This window comes from Crocuta crocuta, unplaced genomic scaffold (assembly GCF_008692635.1).
Source record: "Crocuta crocuta isolate KB4526 unplaced genomic scaffold, BGI_CrCroc_1.0 scaffold343, whole genome shotgun sequence".
In the NCBI taxonomy this organism is placed as follows: domain Eukaryota; kingdom Metazoa; phylum Chordata; class Mammalia; order Carnivora; family Hyaenidae; genus Crocuta; species Crocuta crocuta.
The window spans coordinates 4,213,348-4,235,513 of NW_027532679.1; the positions used below are offsets into that span (position 1 = coordinate 4,213,348).

Consider the following 22,166-nt stretch of genomic DNA (forward strand, 5'->3'; position numbering starts at 1 on the left):
CTCTCCCAGATAAGCATGCTACTCTTAACGCTACAGGCAGCACGCGCAACTCACTGCACACTGAACATTTACACGTGTTCACTTTGAATCAAGTATATTAGTACCCAGTTATCAAGCAAAGGTGTATGCTTTGGGTGAATATTAGAGATCTCCTTAGTTAAGATGTCTAGTTGAAATGTAAGCTTTAGAAAGCTACTTGGCAATCAAAATTGGGTTGAAGCTTGTGGAACCACATAAGTCAAAATCAATAAATCAATGTTTTGACATAAATTATGATGAAGCAGTTTTCCAGTTAACCGAAAAACAAGAAAGTAAGCCCCCAAAAGGTAAAGAATTGGAAAAACAGATAGATAGGGTTTTTTTTAATCAGTATTACCAAACCCAAAAGGAACTTTTTGGTCAGCTGTTGATATCCTCAGTGAGGGATCTGTCAGCCTAATTTGCAAGACTCGTTTCCAGCTACTAGGGGGGTGCTAGCTCTTTTCCTCGCTGACAACTGACAGTATCTATAAACCTCCCAGGCCATTTAACTCTCAATGAGTAATGCTATGTAACAAATGGTTTATCATACATGTTTCCATACAATGAATTTCAATAATTAAAATGTAAAATGAATATTTGGAATGCGACTTTGCATAATATACGCACACACTGACTCCAAACTGCACCGAACAACTAAAACAAATTTATTGTTCTATAGTGATTTACTTGGTCATGTCAGATTAGTAATATGGATCTGTTGAAAAACACAGTAATTAAGACAAGCAGGATAAATTAATCAACTTACAATATAGTATGAGCCACCATCAAATGCAGAAGATAACAGTAGAAAGACTTGGTTCACAGATCTCTTTAAAACTGCTTTTATGCATAAATAAAACCTTAAAATGTAGATGGATTACGTCCAACAGAACTACTGTAGCTAAAAGTGATAATGATTCAAACATTTTTCAAATAAAAGTTAAATATTTATAAGCACCCAACCACATTTCATAAATCACAAACTATTATTTTATTTCTGAAGCTTCCTGGCACAGCATGAGGATTGAGCCACAGAAAGTCAGGAAAGAAAGAAATATTCCTTTAAGAGCACGAATCAGCCACAAAACCGAAGCAATCCAAGAAAACGGGCCTCCAAAGAACATTCCATATGGTTTTCCCAGGAATTGCAAGAGCTCGGCGCAGCTTAGTCATGACCAACAGGCAAATTTCGGCCACATGCATTCCTATCCCTCGCCCATGAGCGACACAAGGCAGGTGTTTCATTATAATGAGGAATAAGAATCCAGTGAAAGTAGAGTGGTCCCTACCTGTCAATTATCACTGGATCTGAGGGAGTCTCATTTCGGTTGCCACAGCTTTTCTTGTCACAACAGCGGCTATGGAGCAAAAACGAAAGGATTTAGTACAACCATTACAATGTAAAAATCATCATTTAGGCAGACAGAAGGTTCAAATTGCTGGGTTGCAAATGCTAGAATTACCACAAAGCCATACCTGCAATCAACGGATCCCTGGGACAGAAAATTCTATGTGGGTCACCTATGGGTTAATGACCAGGCTTAACCTCTCTCTGAACAAAGAAGGAGGGAGGAAGAGGGACTGTGCTGGAGCCACGACTGACAGCCCTAAGATGGGGGGTCTCCCCATGACTGCCCGCAGTGTTGAAGAGTTCACTGTGAAATGCATTATTATTACATCTACCCAATGAGAATATTCAGGGTTGTGGGTGGCTCAAACGTTCTTCCCTCAAGATCACACTAATTGTGCAGAATGTGTCAATAATGAGGTATGAGTGATTTCTCCCCCTCCAGACATTTTGTATTAAATGGATTCCTTTTTCTTTTCCTTTCTTTTTCAGGACAGACGCTTCCTTCAACCCCAGCCTGCCCCATATCCTAAAGCTCTAACTGTTTGCTTTTGAACCATCTTCATGAGAATAAAAGTACAACATAGTAACAAAGACAAAGAAGAGGCAAGATAAAAGAAAGTGGAGACCCACATCATCTCTGGCTTCTGTGTCCAGTGCTGGCCATCATTTAAGTTTTCTGAAAGTATTATGGGCAGTTGATCCAAAGGCTAGCACAGCCCTGACAATGGATGCTTTTAATTAGGTTGGGGAGAAAATAGCAGCCATGGGCAAGAAAAGCACCCACTATCAAAATCCCACCACAGCTGTGATGATAAGGCTATTAGTTTCAGTAAAACTGGGATGCTTCTAAGGGGTTAAAAATTAAGGTTTTTGAAAATTACCCTTGGTCGACAGAAAACTGTCCATCTGAGACTTGTTCACAAATAAAATATGTGTGCACTGGTCAGTCTACACTGAGCGGCACACTATAAAAGCACGTTTGATCAGTCAAGGAAGTTACCCAGGTGTTATACATTGCCACGCACCACAAGTAAAATATGCACTTTTCGCCCTTCTTACACAGGCACGGGTGTGCACACACACGCACACACACACACACACACACACACATTTTACTTAGTGAATCACAGAGCCTAAATTTAGAGAGCTGCTGGAGAGAACCAAACATTGAACTTCATTTTCAGGACCCAGAAATATACTCCTGGATAGAGAGTCTTTCACCAAAGTTGGTTGGGTAGTCTCTTTCCTGACTGTGACTATACCTCTGAGAAGAGAATCAGCTTCCAAATTTGGTGTTAATTCTCTTCGTCTCTCATATCTTCAGAAAATAATAGTAAGAACTGTATCTCCTTTGTCAAAGCCCCAGCTGAAAGTCACTCCATCCACTGTATAGCCTTTCCTTTCCGGATTCAAAGGGAACTATTTTGGGGCGCCTGGGTGGCTCAGTCGGTTAACCATCTGACTTCAGCTCAAGTCATGATCTCATGGTTCGTGGGTTCAAGCCCCATGTTGGGCTCTGTGCTGACAGCCAGCTCAGAGTCTGGAGCCTGTTTCAGATTCTGTATCTCCCTCTCTCTCTGACTCTCCCCTGCTCATGCTGTCTCTCTCTCAGAAATAAATAAAACATTAAAAAAATAAAAGGGAACTATTTCCCTTAGGCCTAAGTTCTCCTTATGCCAGTACTATGGAGATAGAAAGCCCAAAATATCCCAATACCCAAGAGACAGAAGAGAAAACAAGGGAATGAGAAGTACAGTGGTTGGAATGCTTGCAAAAATAATAATAATTTAAAAACTAAATCCCATCATCTCTTAACTCTGATCCCCTACATCTTCCTATCAAGGGCTTTCCAGAGGAGCATGGTAGTTAAAAACACTGGCTCCAGACAGAGCTACCTGTGTGACCTTAAGCAAGGTACTGTATCCCACAGAATCTTAGTTTTCTCATTTGTAAAGTGGAGCATCTGCAATACCCACCTCGAGTGCCAGGGCACAGATTCAGGGCAATCAGGGTATAAATTTGGGCTCTGCAACAAGCCCTACTAAGTACTCAATGAAGGGCAGTATCATCATCACTTCCTGCCCCTTCCTGCTCCAACCTCCTCTTTCTCTAAACCCGAGCAAAGCTTCTCTGTGCTCTGCAGAAGCAGCAGGTCTCCAATCTACTGACAGAGTCCATGTCCCCTTCACCCAGGGAGAAAACCAATGGATGGGAAGGCCTATTTCTCCTCATCATTTTCCCTTTTTTTTTTTTTTTTTTCAAAACAGTGAGTGAGTAACTCAGGCTCCCAATGGTTGACCCCTCATCACAGGCCTGTCTAGACTAACTATGTTCCAAGGATGTCCCCACATTGCATGAAGACAATTTCAGAGCAGAATCTACATATCGTGCCTGGTTCTCTCTCTCTCCTCACTGCCATCACCCTCATCCACATCGCTTACACTTCTTACTTGAACTTCTTCAGTGGCCTCCCATCTAGCCTCGCTGCCTCCACTCTTCACTGCCTAAAACAGCCAGCATGAATTCTTCAAAATGTCAATGGGTCACTTCACTGCCCAAGACCTATATGGCTTCCCCCAGCACTCAGAATAGATCTATGGCATGACATGGTGCCAGACCACCTCCCAACCTACTATCACTCTCCTCTGACTTGCCATGCTCCAACGTCACTGGCCAATTTCAATCTCTCCAATATGCCTCACTGAGTCTGACCTCAGGTCTAGGCCTGGGCTGGCCTTCTACCTGGTCTGTCCTCCAACCTCTCCCTAGTCAGCCAGTCTCTAGTGCCTGCTGAGGCTCAGACTCTACGCTCCTTCTCCAGAGAGGCTGGCCCTGATATCCTTCAGGTTCCTCCTGGTTCTTCCTTTCAGGGCATTTAACACAATGCAAATGATATACTTATATATAGATTCATATATTTTTTATTACTGTATTTCTCCTTCCACCCCATGCCCCCACTAATCCATATGCTTAATAAAGGAAGAATCTGTCCATTTCATTTGCCTAATGAGTAGCTTAAGGCCTGAAATAGAATGGAGAAGCCGAATATTGATTGATTGACTGATTGATCGAATGACTTCAAGAATGATGTAATGTACTGAGGGAAATACAATCAAAGAAAATAGGAAGGTGACAGATAGAGGAAGCCAAGCTGACCTCAGAGCGTGCACGGCAGATGGAAGGAAGGTTCACTCCCATCCCACCCCAAACACCAAAGCACCAGCCCCCAGCCAGAGCCACAGTAGGCCTGAGACTTGTCCTTTGACTCAAGCACTGTCTTTCTTCATCCCCTTAAAACAAAAATGCCCTTGAGCACAGCCAGATGAATTGAAGCACGGCATAAATGAGAACCATTTCTCTCTGCTGTGCCCCCAAGGGACCTAGGGGGAAAAGCAGATGTGAAGAACAGAAGTGTACAAGGAAAGATGGAACAGGAATAAGAGGGGGCAATGAAGGAAAGAAGAGAAAACAAAATGAAGGGGCTGGAGGTCACTTAACACTTATAAAAAAAACTTCATGCAAAGTATGAAAAATGCCCCCCAACAGGTTTCCTGTCTCTTGGGGGGGTCGTGTCACTGTACCACACAGTCATCATTCCCAAAGTGGGCATCTTGGGCCTTGCTCTGTACCTGAAGTGATGACAAAATAGTGTCTAGGGGATGAGCGCCGCTTTAAAAATATACAGATATGCACATATATGTGTGTGTACATATACATGTATGTGTCTCTGTGTGTATACATATACATATACATGTATGTGTCTCTGTATGTATACATACACATGTATGTGTCTCTGTGTGTATACATATACATGGACATATGGAATTATGTGCAGGATTAAAAAAGATGAAGGTGGGGGTGCCTGGGTGGCTCAGTCGGTTAAGCGTCCGATTTCGGCTCAGGTCATGACCTCAGGATTCGTGGGTTTGAGCCCCGCGTCGGGCTCTGTGCTGACAGCCAGCTCAGAGCCTGGAGCCTGTTTCAGATTCGGTGTCTCCCTCTCTCTCTGACCCTCCTCTGCTCACGCTGTCTCTCTCTCTCAGAAATAAAACATTAAAAAAAAAAAAAAAAGAAAGATGAAGGTGGATTTTTACACCCCCTCAAGGAAAGAAGTCTAAATCAAATTGTGAGTCGAGAAAGCCAAGTTGCTGAACAGTATGTACAGTATGGTTCTATTTCTGGGAGAAAAAGGAAGGGGTGAAGGGAGACGGGGAGGGGAAGAGAGAATGTGGCACAGGCCAGTTCACACCCTCGCTACATTCAAATCTCTAGGCAAAGTCACCACCTGAGAAAGCCCTTCTCTGACTGACTGCCCCAGAGTGCTCCCGCATCCTGTCTCACTTTCCTCCCTAGGGCTCATCACGTATTTTATATTTATTTGTCTTTTTCTTTACTGTCTGTCTTTCCATGAGGACAGTGTCTTAGACTCCTTCGCTCACCCCTAGACCCCCAGCAACTAGAACAGAGCCCAGAGCACAGTAGGCCCTCAGGAAATATATTTTGAGTAAATGAAGAGAAACTTCAGCGAAGAAATCTGTACGATAAGAAATGGGGTGGCGGCTGGAGGGGATATATTTTGTTTCCATACTTCTGCAGTCTTCTCCTTTGTATTGCAATATTACTTTCCTATTAAAAAACTAGAAAAATCAGCTGTAAGTTGGGGAACGAAGGTCTTCCTTGAGACTGAGCTGACATCTATCGCCTTGCAGCTTCGTAGTTCTGAGCCCAGAGCCAGGCTGAGCCAGAACCAGTCCTTCCTCCCCACCACGGTCTTTCTAGCCTTTCTCTTTCATCTCTTCTCTAAACCCAGCTGCCCCCTAGTTCCTTCTACCGAACTCAGAAAGACCAAGAAAGGGATGCCCTGCCTCCACCACACACAAGACAGGTATTAACCAAACAGGACAGGATGAAGGGAGAACAGATTCACTATGTTGAAGGCAGAAGAGCACCCAGGCTGAAACAACACACGACATGGAACAGCGGACATGAAAGCACTTTAAGGGGAAAGTTACTGTGTTAATGAAAGAAATAGCAGTGCAATTATACCCTCATCACTGTGTGACAGATGGATCTTCATCCATTGAAAACAGTCTTTCTTAAGCTCTTAGTGTACCAGCCATAGACCTGGCATTTGATCCCTAAAGTGGACATCTATCGAGGGGCTTGAAGTTTCCTAATTAACTTTGTCACAGAGCAGGGAGCCACTATTTCACATCCCTTCTCAACGGCAACCCAAGTGGCAGGACAGCAATGTGGCCCATCACAGGAGTGGGTACCCAGCACTTGGTATCCTACAAACACTGTGGACTCCAAACAGCATCCCTTTCCCCAGAAGGATTGTGCCTCTTCCAGATAATTTGGCATACTCAAGGAAAAGCAGACACGTGAGTCTCCTCCTTAGTAGCCTAATGCAGGTGGCACATCTCTAGTGACCTGACACACAGCTTCATAAATCAGAACATTTACATGTTTGCCAGTCACGGGACCTGCAGATCTTTGTCATAGGGACATGGAATCTCTTCCTAGAAGTAGAACTTCAACTGGAGAAAAGCACCACCTCAGTCTCTAAGCTGTATGGCAGAAAACAAGATTATCTTTCCTGTTTTGCCCACGTGGCTACAGAATGAGATCCATGAATTATATGAATGGTCTGATTAATAGCGATATGGTTAAGTTCACCCTTTCCCTTAATTTACAAACAAGTCTTCCCACTCTCTTAAAAAAATTCTCCTTCTCTCTTGAGTTACTTTCTTCTCTGCCCACCTTTCTCTTTGCCAGGGTCGCCAACATTCCTTGCCACCTTAACCCCATAAAATCTGGCTTCCAGGCCTCAACACCTACTTGAATGTCTCCCCTCAAAGATCATCGGTGATGTTCTGGTGTTTTTCGCTCTTCAAGTCCATCCGGATCTCTCTAGCACTTACCCAAGATGGCTTCCCATCTTGGAAACACCCCCCTTTTATTGCTAATGGCCAGTATGCTCAAGGTTCTTTTTCTTAATTCTTGAACATACTCTTCCTCCTACTAAATATGACCATTCCCCAAGAATGTACCCGTGTCCTCTACTCTATTCTCCCACTCTTTCCAATTCCATGTAAGCCTATAACTTCAGCCCCCACTATGAGAAAAGACTTCTAAAGCTGGCTATCTTTCACCTTGACTTTCCCCAGCTCCAGGCTGCAATCTACCCACCTGCAATCCTCTCCCCAGAGAAATCTTGCCAGACCACCAGCAAACGGACCCAGACACTTCTTCGTACACCCTCTAAAACTCTCCTATCTCACCCCCCTCCTCATCCCTGCAGCTACTCCCCACCTGCAGGTACATCTTCCCTCATCACAGGCAACGCTGTCTACACTGCAGCCTGGCCTCCTGCTTACAGGTCACATCTCCCAGGCTAACCTGTAAACTCTTTACTGCAAGAGCAGTCCTTTGGCTCTGCATTCCACAGTGCTTTGCACATAGCAGGTGTTAAAAGAATTTATGAAAACATCCTTAACCACCAAACCTCATGAATAAAGTATTTTAATGCTATATAGTAGGCACCTTCCTTCAGTGTTCTCTTATCATCTTTCACTCCGAGTGACTATGTACCAGGTACTTAGCTAGACCCTGCAGATAGTGTTGCCACTGTTACTACTACTTTTGCTTCTATTAGTATTACTGCCCATACTGCTGCTATTCCCATATCAGGTGCCATGTATTTACTGGGATTACAGCATTTAATCCTAATAACCACCCTGGAAGAGAAGTAACATTTTCCTCCCATTTCATACATGGGACAACTATCAGAGAGGAAAGCCGAGTGACTTCTCTGCCTTCAAGGAGCTCTTAGTTCAGCAAAGGAGGACAGGTCTTAGGCACATAGTTATAACGTGCTGGGCGCTATGAAAAAAAAAAAAAAACATGGTATATAATTGGAATTCATAACAAGGGGACAAACCTCAGACCAAGGGTCAGAGATGCTTTCCTGAAGAAAACCATGCTTAAGTAGAAATCTGAAGCATGAGACTAGAATAAGCCAGCAAAAGAGTAAGAAAGAACAGACTATTTTAAGGGGCGAGGCTTGCCCTGGGAACTCATGGTCCCACAGGAGGCTGGGCACTGATAATGGAAAAAGCATGCTTTCCTAAAGAGAACACCCATCCCGTGCAATCTTCCTGTGCACTGGAAGGAGAGAAAAATCTGCTCTGGCCTGCCTGGGGCGCTGGGAACTAGGGCTCACCTACCAAGCATAGTTCCTATTTTCCACTTATATTTAAACACAGGATGTTGAGATGCATGTATAATCAAATCCCTTATAGACTCCTGCTTTAAAAAATCCTTCAGGGGGCATATTTTTTAGAGAACTTAACCACTAAGTATTAGCAAAATATAGTGATAATTGGTACGATAGATTCCAATTTACCAAAAATGCAGAAACCTTCCCAGAATTCCACAAAAAGAATTCTATGCCATCAAGTCAAAGAGGTTTTGTCTCAAAGACAGGCAATAATTATAATCTAATGGCAGTAAGTCCTTTAGCCAGCTCATGCAACGGGGTTACCCTCTCAACAAAATAAAAAAAATTCTTTTTAATTTGCAACCACCTGAGACACAACTCCCTGGTGTTTTTCTTTTTTCTCTTTTTTTCTTTTTTCTTCGCCTGCAACAAAACAGAACCACCCAAGCCCTTTCCTGTCTATCTAAATTTTCTGTGTCTTCTTTACCGTAGCTCCAATGTACTGTAAATATACAGCTTTTGTGACATAAATGCAAAGTTTTATTGTGCCGTCAGCCTTGATAGAAAGCACTGCAGAAAGTTGTTTAGAAATTAAATATCCAAAACAAGCTATTTTAAAATCCAGGGCCCTCACTATTTCATGTCTGCAATGAAGAAATTTCATCTTGGGGAGAGCAAGCTGTCTTTCACACCATATGGCTAATGGTGGTGCATAGCAATTAGCCAGGCTGATTAATGGTGAACAGACTCTAATTTTATGCTTATAATTGAGACTGCATTTGCACCCCTGGTGCAAATTCAGCACATCCCAACTTCCACTTACAACAGGCAAGAAATCAAGAGAAATAGGATGGTGTGGAAAGTGAGAATTTTTTTCCTAAGCCCCCTAAAGAGCATCAGATTTGCAATTTAAAAGACTGTTAGCCACACAATAGATGACAGGTTTGTGTAATAGGGTCATGGCGGCCTGGTAAACAAACAGTACCCCTCACACATCTATAGGCAGCCAGGAAAACCGCAATCTGTAACATTAGCAGGATGACATTTTGAATATGGCTTTTCCCTCTTAGCTCCACAGTACAAATATCATCATTTGCCTTCAGAGGCCTGAGAATTTTATTTTTGCTATTTTTATGTTTCTGAAAAATAGAAAGAACATCAGCAGTAAAGCACACCAAGCAGCATAATAAAGTACTTTGGACCAATGAATTTTAAGAACAAGAAAAATATAAACTGCATTAATAGAGGGCAGGCTTGTGTGTGAAAGGCATAATATATCTTTAAGTATTTTAAGAATAGAATTATTTCCAGCATAGTCCAAACATGTACAGATATGAGATGCAAATCTATGATACACAGACATTAGTTGGCCTATTGTTCAAGATCCATCTTCCTGCCTGTCCCCTATTTGCTAGAATCACATGTAATAGAACATAGAAAATTCATTCTAATGACATGCTAATTGTGGGAAGCTAAAAGAGAGATATGATCAGAAAAGCAGTAATACAAAGGAGATCATTTTTAATGCTTTTCAAAATGATTTTACTCATTTAATTCTGAAAAGTGTAACTCAGTTTTAACTATACGATTCTTGTTTACATATAGTACAACACTAATTTTTGCCTAATAACATCTTCCAAGAAATTGAAAAACTGTATATTTGGGTTTTGTTACTGTTCTGAAGGTAGGGAAAAGCAACTTCTTCATGGAATAATTAACAAGTTTTACAAATCACTGAAGTGAACACTTGTGAAACTCCTGAGTAATTTAGAATAATCTATTAAAAGTATGCTTTTTGAGGAGGAAAAAAAGAGAAGTTTTTATAGACACATAGAATTATAGGTATAGAAGTTAACATTTGGGAAAACACACTAAGCCCTTTTTATTTTCACCTGTAGAGTTTTAAGGTAGCTTTCGCCACAAGTCCATGAGCAGCAAATAAAGCCCACCCACCCATGCTGTAGTGGCAGCTAAAGCTCAAAAAGGATTGGTCAGTAATAGTCAGAAGCCAAGTATGCTTTGTGCCAGAGAGAGCCTGCATGGCTAACAAAGCAATTAGTAGCCTTTCTCTGATGCATAGTGGCATCTTCATGCTTTATCCAATTACTCAGAATATATCAGGTGCTATTTTACGCTGGTGTTATTTTATGAGGAATAAGAATCCTATACTGCAAGTCTAAAGGCTGTGCTCTCATCTACTCTCTCAAGTGTGGAGGACTGGCTATGGCCATGAAAGTGAATTTGGTCTGCTTGCTTATTTTCAAATGTAGCTTGTGCCTGATTACAGGCAAAATAAATACACTCATTTGTGGGTGACAATGAATTTTTGTATCTTTCAGGTGTAAAAATGTGCCATCCTCCCAAAAGCTCACTACTACTGAGAAATAATAGCTACATTGTCAGAGCTATATATAGGCTAACTAAGATGAAGAGATCAGATGCAAGGGGTGGGAGGAACCCACACTGATTTTAAGGAGGAATGATGCCTATGTACTGACGGTCATATTTTGAAGCAGGAGAATTAAAAAGGGGAACTATAACTTTCAAATCTTATCCAAACAGAGGTTTCTGCTGAAATCAATAGAACTCTTACTCATTTTACTAGCAATGCAGTGGAGCACATGTATTAACACTAAAAGGTTATATTGTATTTTATTTGATTGAAAGGAAGAAGGGGAGGGCACTGCTTTGTGCCCATTAACAGTGTGATATCAAAATGGAAATGTATGTCTTCCAGGATGAAGTCTGATAAATAATTGAGAACCACTGTGATGCCTGACACTCTACTACCAAATACTCATGTTTAATAGTTCTTTTTAGATCATCTAATAGAAGCAAGATAAATATACACCCAAAAATAGGCCTGAGCTCACCTAGATTTGAGATACAAATTCATCTTCTCTTTGCTAATTAAAGGAAGAGAACAAGATATTTCGTACCTGCACATGATTTCGTGTGTGAGCAAGACTCGGCACATTTCTGGGTTCTTGTCTTGGCCTTCATACACTATGGCCTGTAAACAAAGGCATGGATTGAGCTAAAAATGGAACCAAGCAGCAAAGAACAAACTATCACAATTGAGCACTTGACCATTTCACCATTGCTATGGGCCAATTAGCTTTTGGGAGCCCAAGGATGACTGTTTCAAGACATGTTGTTAAGGATCTACCCAAATCACGTAGAGGGCATATGTTGCTCTCTGTCCCATAAATGACATTATTAAGACGCACACCTTTGGATCAGCATGTGAGATGAACTTCTGTTGTCAAGACAACCACAATTCTCCTTTCAATTCATAATAAAATAAATCTAATCAATGAGGAGGAAAAACTTGGAAAGTTTAGCAGATTGGAATACTAGTGATTTAAAATATAGAAAAGCATGTGGATTTGGTTTTTAAATATGTATTTGTCACCTCATTTTACTATTTCTAATGCCAACATCTAGTGTTCCAGAGATGAGTAGCAGAAAACAAGTGGGGGTATGGTTAATGAGTCCGTTCACTAACTGTGTCTTCTTTGAGATGATTCATCTATCAGGGAAAATCCTTCCTTCCGCCTACAGGCTGAAAACATGTGCTCCCCAGGGTGTACACCCACCCAAACAGTAATACTCGCAGGCATATGCTGTGTGTGTGGGCTTAAGCCATAGAGTTATCTCCCTCAACTGAGAAGAATTACATCTGACTCCCAAAATTTGGATTCCAAGTCATCTCATCAGCCAATATGTCTTTGTCTGTTTTCAGTAATGTGCATACAAACATTTTGCTTAAAATCACCATGAAGTTTCCCTGACAGGGTAGCTCCCTAGAAGATCTACATGAGAATACTTGGGCCAAAGAAAAACACAGCTATTGGTAGAGCAATGCCTACATCAGGATACATATTCACTAACTTAACACTGTATCACTGCATAATACTAACATAACACAGCTTCAGATTATTAATAAAATTACTTTCACACATTCAGATAACTCTCGATTTCTTGGTGACAAAACTACTTAAATTAACCAGAGACTATCCTTATTCAGGACATATAGATGCTACAGTAACTAACTTGTAGTTGGCTCTAATGTGCTTTGTTTATAAGCCTGGTATTTTCAGAACCTGTAAATGATGGAGGCAGCTTAAGACACAGTATGTGCAGAGCCTAGAGCAGGCTCTGGGTGTGATATCTAACTCCATTACAGAACAAAAATTGCAACAACAAATAAAAACATGAGGAAAAGTACCTGTATAAGGAGAAAACCTTTCTGTACCATTGGCCCATCAAAACCTTTTTTTATGGTTAGCCCACCATCACCCTGTATTTTTTAATGTTTTATTTTGACATAATTTTAGACTGACAGGAAAGTTGCAAGAATATATAAAGAATTACAAGATAGTCTTTAACCAGATTTCTCAAATGTTTACACTTCACTAAATCTGCCTATTCTTTTCAATTTTTTTCTGAACCATGTATAAATAAACTGGAGACATACCTAAATACTTCAGTTTGTATTTCCTTAAAATAAAGAATTCTTTTCCATAACCACAGTGCAATTATCTGAATCAGAAAATTAGCACTGATACAATACAATAATCTAATCTAAAGACTTTATTGAGATTCACCAATTACACAATAATGTCTCTCACAGAAAAAAAAAAAAAAACAGTAAAATACCAATCATTGCATTCAGTTGCCACGTCTCCTTTAAAACAGAACATTCCTGAGTCTGTATTTCATGATATTGACATTGTTAAAGAATATAAGCCAGTTCTTTTGTAGAATATCTTCAGTTTGGATTTGTCTGACGTTTCCTCAGATCTAGAGTAAAGTTACACAATTCAAGGCCAGAATACCAAAGATGGGATTCTGAGTTCTTCTCAGTGTATCAAATCACACTGCCAACTAGTTCTATTACTGTAATGATACAATAAACTGCACAGTAAACCAAATGGTATGGTAAACTGACCGTTTGGTTAAGGTAGTGACTGCCACTCACTAGAGGCCCTCAGCCAGATTTCCCCACTGTGAAGTTACTACCTCATCTTATATAATTCATAACTGTCTTATGGAGAGATAATCTACACTACAGTAATATCATATTATGCCTAAAATTTTCATCCACTAGTTTTAGCATACACTGATGATTCTTTCCTGTTTTCCTAACAGACCTTTTCAAATGCCCAGGAAGCTGCTTTAGTCAAGAAAATGTGTTAAGTAAATCAAAAGCATTTTGAAAACCAAAACGTGTATCTGCCTGCTTTATTTACTGCAGTCACTGCTAAAATCAAAGAAACACTGTAAATAAATGATTAGGTCTCAAATATGATGCTAAACAATTCTAATCATGCATTTCTATGGCATCCGATTACCACCACGTTTTGGATGTTCTCTTAATATACTTAATAACCTCCATTTCAACTTCAGTTTTTTTGTCATTCTAAACTAATACAAGTAACTTGGTAAATATATTCACAGATATTGTAGGGTTTTCCCTCCTGTTTAACAAAAAAATGGTTTCTTTAAGAGGAATGTGTAACAGTTACATCAGACCTTCTCATTTTGATTCTTTCTAGATGATACCAATATTATTTTTGTTGAGGCTGCTGGTTCCACTGAAATCAGTGGATCCATGATGATACTCAATGAAAGACATGCTGCAATACAGATACGTTCCCAACTCCCCCAAACAGTAGATGGTCTGTGGATGCCCAGGGAGCCTGTGTTTTTATCTTTAGTGACTGAACATCATTTGCTGAAGGCCCAGGGCCTCTGTAATACATCTCTTTATCAAATGCCAAACTGCCACTTTGCTTCTGGCAAGCACAATCAAAATGGAGAATCTTTCTCTAAGTCAAGCATATAAAAAAAGCATATAAAAGCATGAGTTTGCATTTGCTCAGAAATAGTTAAGCACTCCAGGGAGGGGCGGAAGTATGAAGTCTCTGCTGTCTCTCTTTTTGAGGCCTCAACAGAACAATATTTTTCAGCACATCAACGCAGAGAAAGAAGTACTACTGTGACTTCTGAAATAAAAGCAAGAGAAAGAGGGAGTCTCTTCATTCTCCTATGAAGTGGAATTAAAACCTTGTAAGTACAGTGAACTAGAAGCTTAGTAGAACAGAATCAGTTACAGAGTGGAACTCAGTCACAGGCAGACCTACCTCTTACCTGACCTATGCAGTTTTTGTTACTGAAAAAGCTTCTTAAAACACACACACACACACACACACACACACACACACACACACACACGAAAGATATGGGCCAAGAAATCAACATTCTGATGAGATCCAAAATGGGAAAATATGATACATTTATTTTGCTGAATATCTCTGAAGCAGCGTGTCAACAAATAGATCTTTTAAAAATGCCACCAAGCTCTCCCTCCAGCGTACACACACAGCTGACAGCCACATATCGACTCTCTACCATCTACATTTCATATACCGTAAAGATGGGTTCACAGTTCAGCAAACCCAGACTTTAAGCCTAAAAGGAAAAGGATCTTCTAATACCAACTTAGAAGTTTCTGCTTTTCTTACTAATTTAAATATGTGCCTCTGTGGGGTGTGAATAAAGCTCCCTGAGCCTGGATCAGCTGGGAGATCACAGAAGCATATAAACGGCATTGACTATTTTAAGTGAAACCATTTTAATAGACAGCTGGTTTAGGGCCCAGACAATGGGACACCAAGAAGAAGGCTTATTTTCATCCTCCACAGTAAATCATGCGTCTGCTCACTGTGAGGAAGGTAGTCTGCTGTGAGAACGACAAAGACAACAGTGATTTAAATAAATCAATGTGTTTATCAGGAGTACAGACCTGAGGCCTGTTAACAGACATGGGCAGGAGGGGGAGAGAAAGTATACAAAATATATTATTTCAATAAATAAATTGATGGCAAAGCAAGTCCAGGTTTTAACTTAAGAAATAAAAAAGACAATTATCAAGTAGAAAACAATACAGACCATAATCCTTCCCATGGCAAGTAAATCCCTGAAGGTGACAGGAATACTTGCACAGGAAGAAAAGCAAAAGAAATAACAGCACTAACTTCATCTCAACTTTAAAAACCTGGGAAAACTGATAAAGAAGTTGTCAAAAGTGACCCATGTGGACCCGATTCAGCTTTCTGATATACCGAACTCCCTTCTCTTCATGTCCTCTTCTAATAAGCAGAAAGAAAATAGCAAATTATTTTTAACACTCCATTAATTTTCAGGTTGAGGGTTTTTTCCAGAATATTTTTTAGTGAACAAAAAATAGGAATCGTTAAACATTCATAGCCTTATACAACAGCAGTACTGGAAGTTTTACTGTGAGTGAATAAAATGCCATCAATTTCAAATGCCCAATTATAAATTCACCTATATCATCTTTGCAAAGGAATAAATCCATCAGTAGAGAAAAATCTGCCTCAGTTGCCACTATTTTAGGCGGCATTTTGTGAAGTGTGGTTCATCCCGGCTTTCCCAAAATATCACTGGGCCTTAAAAGTTAATTGAAACTTACTATGGATAAAGACCACACAGTGAAACGAAAGATACATAGTGAACATGCACCAGGATCACACTTCAATAGTATGCCAAAGGAAATACAGAGAATTGAGCGCGGCTTTTCTTTGTTTACTTTTCTAATAGTTTTAACTCTTTGTGTTCAATGCCAAAGGAAAGAGGGTGAGGAAAATACTTTTGACTTTGATTCCTCAAAATCCAAAAGGGTTTGAGGAGCAAATGTTTTCATTAAGAGACTTTTTTGGTTTACAATCAAATAATAGGAAGCTTCTCATCATTAGAGAAAAAGAAGGAAGGAAGGAAGGAAGGAAGGAAGGAAGGAAGGAAGGAAACAAAAAAGAGGGAAAGAGAGAAAGGGAAAGAAAGGTGGGTTATCCATAACTAACCCAAACTCTTAATTTTCCTTTTATGTAAAAATAGTAACCTTGAAAATATGTTACTTCTTTTTCTACATACAAAATAAAGGCCAACCCTAATTTGTCACCTTCAAGAATAAGTTCACGAATGTACAAAGTACCTCCTTCAACCAGAAGTAAAACGTCTTCTAAATACCGACTGTCAACAAGCCTTTGGTAGCAAATTACCAAGAACTGGAACTAATCAAAAAATAATATGAACACCTATAATATCAGTGTACTGTACTATTAATCATTACATTCGACCACCAACTTATATTACTTGTTATTAAAAAAAAAAAAGTGCTATCTTAAGTGATCCCAGAAATTTCCAGTAGGTGAAAGAGCCTTAATTAAAAATTAACCTGTGCCAAAGGAAACACTACAAATCTGACATTTCATAAACAATTGTGTCAAACAGCAATCCAACATTAATAGTAAAAAATTATTTTGCTTCAATTAGCAGCTTGGCTACTGGTGAACAAATTATAAAGATGTAATTTCAGCTCAGCAGCTAAGCAGACCTGTTTTCAGAACTGAATTAGGAAAGTTGCAAAGGAATGATATCATATTCAGTATACTGTTCAGTTACATCACAGCCCTGAATAAAAAGAGAATGTGTATCCAAAGCAGTTAGCTTTAGAATACATCTTTAATGTCTCAAAGAAATAAAATCCCTTATATTACTTAAGCACAGAGGTAAAAATTGAATCATTCTAACAACCCCATATTATACCTCTTTTTCTAACGGTAATAAGAGATATTTCACTCATATGATAACTACATTTACATCGATATTAGTAGATACAGCTGGCTTTGTCAACCCAGTGGGACAATAATAATAACAATAAAATAATAAAAGCAGCTAATTTATTAAGCACTTAATATGTGCCAGTCACTATTCGAAGCATTTTGCATGTATGAATTCTCACAACAGAGCTTCCAGGTAGGTGCTATCATTATTTCCATTAGTTTGGTTCCAAATGCTTACATACTTTAATTACTCATTGAGACCAAATCATTCTTGCTCAACAACTATATAAACAATTCACCAACATCCAAACACTCCTGTCACCAGTACAAGTAAAACCTAAGAACAGACTATCGGTGTAGTCGTATGAGTTCGATAAATGCATCGCTACTAATATGTTCGTTTTTAATGCTGTTCAAACATTCACATGGAAACAGCTCTAGCGTAAATATCCCTGAACAAATGGCTGTATATTATCCAGGAGGGAGCAGTTGGACCGCCAGACTGGGGAAGTACTAGGCCATCTGGCTCCGGCAATCTCTCCAAAACCATCAGCTTTGTTTTCACCCCCAGACTCCAAACAACACATTTTCCACTGTGATGAGTTTACATTTTCCCAAACACAGGTCCTGATCATGCATAAAAATTCCAAACTTCTTCATTCCTCTATGTGCAAGGAAATTTAAATCACCTGCATTTTTGACATGTTACCAAAGGAGAGAGTTGGTATGGCTTCTGACTATAAAGTTGCCCTGTCTTTTTTGTGCTTGTTTGTTTCCCCAAATGTATGAAAGAACGTTTCTGCTGGCCTGTGAATTCCTTTGGAACTTATTGATATACTAAAAATGTGTTTATCTACCAATGAAGAACCGTGAACTGAAAGGGTGGTTAATCAAATCTACGTAGCTGTGGCAGGATATAATGAAACAATCAATAGGGAAAAATGCACTTGCATCGATAACTTAAAGTACTGGGAACATCAAAAGAAATATATAAAGAAGATTAGCTTGTAAGATAAATATGACAGCATTTCTGATTATTGTACTTTGGACTTCCCACTATGATAGGCCCTTTTTAGGGTCCCCTTACTACATCACCTCCCTTCAAATCCATACATGACAAAGATAATGTGACTATCATTTTCCCCTTTCCAAAAAAGAGCTTCTGTCTGGGGGCAAGAGTATTTAGTTTTTGATTGCCTTATGGAATTGGGTACTCGTTGTATGAATTACAAAAATGTCACTTTTTTTTTAAAGCAAGATGGTAGGAGGGAAGAGAAGTTAAAGACTTTTTGTTTTAAACTATTTAATGTTAACTCACCAAGCCAATCACATAATGTAATTCTATTTCAAATACTACATGAAAATCTGAAATCAGCCACATTAAGCCTCAGACCTCCCCCACTGGGTTCATTTGAGCTTCTGTAGTAGATATTGTTTCTGAATGCAATAGTCATAAACTTCTGGATCCTACAGGCCTTTTTGCATGCTCACTAATGGAATACCAAAAACAGCAATGACACAAAAACAACCTATTTTTAGTCCAGCTAAACTTGGTTTTGAACAACCCTTCCCAAAAGCAAACCTCTTATTTTCTAGTTGGTGGATGAATTTTTTAAATATCATTACATCCTTTGTGTTTTATGAGAAAGGCATGGGGATAAGGGGGCTCAGATCCTTATACATTCACTTGTAATAAAACTTCATCTTTCCCAGTTGAGTCCAAAATTAAGAGTCATTACCCAAAATAGTGTAATGAGACACTTTGAAAAGGTGTGAAATACTGTGTCATACTAATACATCTTGGTTGATTGAGTACATTTCTGTTTGACTTCAATGCTGCTAACTCCACCCAAGTTCAAGAACATTGTATGAAAATATAGAGTGCACAGCTAGTTTTGCATTTTGCTTGCCAAAGATTCCCTTTGAGTTTTAACCCCAACTTGCAAGTCAAAGATAAGACATCACACACAAAAAGCTGCATCTCTGATATAAAAATGTTACAAACAAGCAGCTAAGAGAAGACACTTGAACTGTGGTTAGGTATTCCCTCCAAAATGTATGATGTTACTAGAACTCATTCTGTCACTGAAATTATCCCATTCTGTACTCTAAATATCAAAATCCTGAGTCTGTCTGGAAGAATTTCACAAGGGAAAAAAAATTGTAACCATGTACTCAGTCAGCTTATGTCAAGCCTTACTTCTGATTGAACAAGTCACTGCGTATTTAACTAAAATTTAAAAATTTAAGAAATTTTAAATCAGACGTGGTAGTTAATTATCATAGAATAGTTTCAAGCTAGATGAGAATCTGCTGTTTTACTCATCAAGGCTAAAATATAATTACGTCACAGACAAGAAAAGTTATGCTTCTTCACACTGAACTCTTTTTGAAGATTATTGTATTAACTATGTATACAAGGAGCTAACCTACTTCCCAACTCTTACAGAGCATAATCAACAAACAGACCAACAGATAATGGTCAGGGATTGCCTTTCAAAGTGAAAGCTACCCAGAAGGCATTAGACAATTACTATGAAAGCAAACAGGTATACCTCAAAAAAAAAAAAAAAATCACTTTCTCTTGATATTTTTGGAATAAATTCAGATAAATATTTACACCTTTTTCAGGTCACTCCCCACCAAAATGCATAATTGTATACATTTATAATTTTAACTTTCAGTGAGATGTCATATTATGGCAAATTACTTTCTCTCATACCTGTTATTATTAAAAATGCTCCTCACCCCCAAATCACAGAATTTATAATACCATGCAGTCAAAGAATGCCCCAAGCTGTAGTTTTTAAGCTCTATGACCTTGTTAGTAAAATGATATTTGATGTATTGCTTTATAAAAATCAAGATTATTTTCCCACCATACAAGACTGTGTAGTCAGTTCATTTCATAACGGGAAAATCAATTCTTGGTGGCATTTTTTGTTTAAGGGGTCTAAAATAAAGTTTTGAAAACAGTTAATCACTCCAAACAGGTCCCAATTCTGCACTCCTTAAAATTGTTCATTTCACAGTGCTGCCTATAATGTAATATTTAAGTGGCCCATTTGCACAAGCAGACAGGTTTGTGCGGATTTGTTATCTTTTAAAAAGTAAATTCTTATAAATACATATGGAATATGTATTAGAGTTCATACTGTCCCCTCCCCCCACCTTTTCTTTCCTCTGATGAGAATGGCAGGAAAAGATATGTATTGTAACAAAGACAATTTTTTAAAACAAAACTCCACTTAAGACATTTTTGTTTTAATACAGCAAAAGAAAAAATGTTACTGAAATCAGGCTTTTGTCTTTCTGCTTGGCAGGACAAAAAAAATTTTTAGCTAACAAAATACAATGTGTCCAAATGAAAGGGAATTATCCTATACAATAATCAAAATGAGTAAAGAAAATAAGAACAAGACTAAAAGTACAAATGTGAATTTACTCTGACCAATCAACAAAGAATTAAATAAATCTTCAAGAAAGTCAAATATTTTAGGCAAATTACTTAAAATATTTTTTCAATAGGTTTTATGTATTATTGTTAAAACTACATTTCATACCCTCATATCTTTTACCTGGTTCACAATGAAATATGAGACTATGAGACTAATAATCAAAGTTAGCTATTATTGAAAAGTTCTTGCTGAGTAGATTTTAAAACATCCAACACGTTATGAATGTGCATTTTGTACAACATAATGAAGCCATGCTTATCTAAAAACAATTTTTAAATATGCATGTATGCCCTAATTTGAAAACTTGCATGTCAGTATCTATGAAAGGAAGATCACCCGCCTTCTTTAAAGGGAATATTTTAAAATCGCAATCAAGTAAATAAGTTTTATTCTTCTTATTAAATTAGTGGCTGGTACACAATGGATAACTTTTCTCTTTGTTCTAATTTCTTTCCCCCACCCAGTAAAGCTGGCTTCTTTCTTGTCACTAAGTCCTCCAACTATCTAATCAGCTACTTAATTCTGAAACTAAACTTTTTCTTAAAATTAAAAAAAAAAAAAAAAGGACTCCTGTGCCTCATTAAAATGTCAGGCCTCTTTTCTGACTCGGCTCATAATTGTATCTTTTAAACCATAACTCAACCTTAATGTATACTGCTTGACACCCGCGTGTTGGGGAGTTTCAGAATATGCCGTCTGTGTACCTTTAAGACCACAAGCTCACTCACGCTGCCTGGCTTCTTGCCAAATTTGGAGGCAAAAGCAGGAGGAATTTTGCAAAATATTCTCTAACAATTGTTGCTCCCTCTTCCAACAGTACTACTACCACAACCTCCTTTTAGGAAAAAAAAAATCTGTAGAGTGGGTCATCTCTGGTCTCAGCTCACCTCGCCATTACTGAGTAAGCTACCCAGCTTCCCCTCCCTCCTGCCCCCTCCCCCCACATCCCTTCCCTTTACTTCCCTGGAGAGGCCCGGATGGTTTGTATCTCACAAGTTCAGCCCACTCTACACCAGGGTCCCTGGGCACCTTTTGCGCCCCCTGGGGCTCCTCCGCCGGGTCAAAGGAAGTTCAGCACTTACTCTCCCCACTCAGCACCCTGTGGTCTTAGTGCACAAGGCCTGGGTTTCCCTTGATGGGAAGGAGCCTTCGAGCCACCTTCCCCACGCGGCAGGCGTTAGTGTGTAATCAGCACTTGCAAGGCTGCGCTGAGAGCGTGGTCTGAGGTCCGCCCTGGGGTTGAGAGTTCGAGTCCCAGACCCCGCGCTAAGGAGTAGCCAGCCTCTTGACGTCCCCAAATTTCGAGGCGCTAGAGTCGCCCTGCGGCGCGAAATTAAGAAACTTACTTGTTTTGTCATGGAGTCAATGAGGCGCACGTAGAAATCCTGTTCTGTCCTTATCCCTGGGGGAGAGGGGAAGGGGAGTGGGGAATGAAGGAAAATTCAGTGAGAGATGATCCGCCG

General features: G+C 39.3%; 1 protein-coding gene across 2 annotated transcripts in view; it reads right to left on the reverse strand.

Moving 5' to 3' along the window:
* Positions 1-22,166, reverse strand: part of EBF1 (EBF transcription factor 1) — a 388,391-nt gene that overhangs the window by 365,462 nt on the left and 763 nt on the right. For both annotated transcript variants that reach the window (XM_077780761.1, XM_077780760.1), the window contains exons 2-4: positions 22,050-22,105; positions 11,534-11,607; positions 1,311-1,379 (exon numbers count right to left, since the gene is read on the reverse strand). In XM_077780761.1, coding sequence (XP_077636887.1) covers positions 1,311-1,379; positions 11,534-11,607; positions 22,050-22,061 — 155 coding nt within the window. In that variant the 5' untranslated portion in view covers positions 22,062-22,105. The remainder of the gene's footprint in view (positions 1-1,310; positions 1,380-11,533; positions 11,608-22,049; positions 22,106-22,166) is intronic.